The sequence below is a fragment of the Amphimedon queenslandica genome, unplaced genomic scaffold (assembly GCF_000090795.2).
Source record: "Amphimedon queenslandica unplaced genomic scaffold, v1.1 AMPQUscaffold_13512, whole genome shotgun sequence".
Classification (NCBI taxonomy): domain Eukaryota; kingdom Metazoa; phylum Porifera; class Demospongiae; order Haplosclerida; family Niphatidae; genus Amphimedon; species Amphimedon queenslandica.
In genome coordinates, this window is record NW_003546252.1 from 657754 (window position 1) to 660457 (window position 2704).

The 2704-nt window shown below is 32.7% G+C and overlaps 2 protein-coding genes across 2 annotated transcripts in view; both read left to right on the forward strand.

The window, feature by feature from the left end:
- LOC109588090 (tumor suppressor candidate 3-like) overlaps window positions 1–892 on the forward strand; it is a 25347-nt gene extending 24455 nt beyond the window's left edge. Inside the window, exon 6 of the mRNA XM_020004280.1 lies at window positions 878–892. Within this exon, the coding sequence (XP_019859839.1) occupies window positions 878–892 (15 nt within the window). The remainder of the gene's footprint in view (window positions 1–877) is intronic.
- Window positions 893–937: 45 nt separating this feature from the next.
- Window positions 938–2704, forward strand: part of LOC100641454 (magnesium transporter protein 1-like) — an 8259-nt gene continuing 6492 nt past the window's right edge. Inside the window, exons 1-4 of the mRNA XM_020004290.1 lie at window positions 938–1046; window positions 1302–1525; window positions 2327–2409; window positions 2457–2514. Of these exons, the coding sequence (XP_019859849.1) occupies window positions 938–1046; window positions 1302–1525; window positions 2327–2409; window positions 2457–2514 (474 nt within the window). The remainder of the gene's footprint in view (window positions 1047–1301; window positions 1526–2326; window positions 2410–2456; window positions 2515–2704) is intronic.

The window sequence follows — 2704 nt, forward strand, 5'->3', positions numbered from 1 at the left end:
ATATTTAATTACCTATTGCGGACCATCAAATAATTATTATGAGATTGATCAATGTAAAGCATCTCCTTTTAATAGTGTTAGATAAAGCAATTGAATCAGTGAGGAGTCCCTACATACAATAATAGGTGTACATGTATGTGTGTGTGGTTATTATTGACATGACAGCTGATTTGGCAAATCTCCAAATCAATTGTTCTGCCCAAATCTCCCTTTATGTAGTATAGTGTATAACATAACAACCTGAAAATACATGAACTTTATAGCCAGAACTTTCAAGGGATTAAATTGCCCAAAAATCATTTTGTGGATTTGATTTTTGCAAATCAAAGCTTTCCACCGTCTCATACTATGGCGTATAGTGGAAAATTTTTGTGACCCAAAAATTTCGCAGATCCGTTCAAAAATTAATTTCGTAGCTTTGATTTTTGTGGTTTTCTTCTTTTGGGCCATCTTGAACTCTATTGAATTGATTTTTGCAGATTTTATATTTGTAATTTTTTTTTAAATGCGAAATCCAAGAAAATTTTGGGCCACTAAAAATTTTCTGCTATATGGTATTATCTAAATTTTGCTGCTTTTAATTTTGTGAAATTTGACAAAATCACAGAATTTTAAAGTCCCTCAAAATTTCCTAGCTGCATGTACATGTACATGTATTATAGTAACTACAATGCACCTCCTTATTCTATCATACATCAATGGGCCCATGTATTTACAACATGTATTAATTATCCTGAGTACTAAGTGTTCTCATTTCAATGGTATTTTATTTTTATTGGGTGAAGCCCACTAAGATGAGTAGAGTTTGTTTGTTTGTTTGTCTGTCTGTACACGTACGTATTCCGTATCTCCTCTATATATCCACACATGCCTGCAGTGCAATAGATTCTAAATTTCAATATTTCATTGAAAGTGGGAGTGGCTGAAAGATAATAAAATGGCGATCAGCACACAGGAATCAGAAGTCATGATTTTCCTAATTCCTAGCAACAAGATAAGGCAAAACACCGTCCAAAGACTTCTCCAACTGCTTGAAAAGGTTACAGGTGCAATTAAGTAACTATGAAACTCCTTTTTGTTGAGATAAACTGTGAAAATCAAACAAATGTCACCTTTGTCACTGACTGCACTAAACTGGCCAGCCTTTTTATATCTTATGGCTATTTTAAAGTCAGTGTAGCAAGGCTTAAAGTAAAAAAAAAGTCAGGAGTTTTCTAGCAGCAACATAAAGTTCAGATTTTGCTTTTTCCCAGCTAATAATCTACGAGGCTGAGCCCTTGAATGTTTTACATTGTTTCTAGTAATTTGTAACAAAAAACCCTCATTGCTTTTATACATTCAAAGAGTACATGTACAGTGTACATGTACATGTACATTGATTTTATTCCCTTTCTCTCCTCTTAGACAAGCATATGAAGAGTATGAGATACTGGCTAACTCCTGGAGATACTCACAGCAATACTCATCACAACTTTTCTTTGTAATGATTGATATTGATGAAGATGGAATGGATGTCTTCCAACAAGTAACTTAGTGCCAATCATTATAACTATAGCATACTGTCTACCATATAGCGGGAAATTTAGGAAGGACTAAAATTTGGCGAATTGCTATATTTTGGTGATTGGTCAATTAGTGGCCACGTGCCATTAAGCATGCGTATAATGGCTCAAAATGGTGGATTTTATTTGACGAATAGCTTTTAAAACACCAAATTTACCAATTTAATTCCCTCCAAAATTTCCCGTTATATGGTGTCTGGAATTTTTTAAACTTACTGTATTAGAATTTTTTTAGATCACACATACATGTTCATGTCTGCTTACATGTTACATTCAATAATACATGACACAGTCTTATTCAGTAAAACTAAAATTGCAGCACAATTTTAAAACACAATACATAAATTCTTTATTTTATGGTATACTACAACTGTATTTTGTATGCAATTTTACATGTGAAGTACATGTACATCATGCATGTACCGTATTCTCTCAAATAAATGTCCATCACCAATATCTTCCAACTATAGATACACATTTTTCCCAGTACAAGTGCCCCAGCATTTATATTGCTATATAAAGCATGGGTAGTTTTTTGATCCCAAGTTTGTTTATACCTGCATGTACTGTACCTACATTTGAAGCATCATTCTTTGGTAGCTACATGTATTCACTATTGATGGGACATACTGTATCATACAAGCCCATGTGTACTTACTTGTACATTTACTAATCTAAAATGTACTCTGTTGACAAATTCAAATTTCTGCCAATGAGTGTTTATTCTTACTGTATTTACTGTTTTTTATTTTATCTTCATTTAGTTACGTCTCACCACTGCTCCTACATATTTCCATTTCCCTCCCAGTGGTAAGAGGAAGAATGAAGACAAATACGACATAACCAGGTTCTAATGTATCATTGAATCTTGAAATGATTGCATGATTTTTGTAGGTTTGGTTTTACATGTGAACCACTTGCTAACTGGGTAGCTGATAGAACCGGAGTTAAAGTAATTAGTAAAGGAAATATGTTTTGTATTTTTTGTGAATATTCAATTTCACTGAAAAATTTCCACTAATAGCTTGCAAACTACACCATGTACATGTGTATGTTGGTAAAATTTTGTGATTTTAATTTTTTATTTCTTGTCACTGTATTTTATTAACTTTATTTTGCTCTATAATTTTATTCTCCTTTCT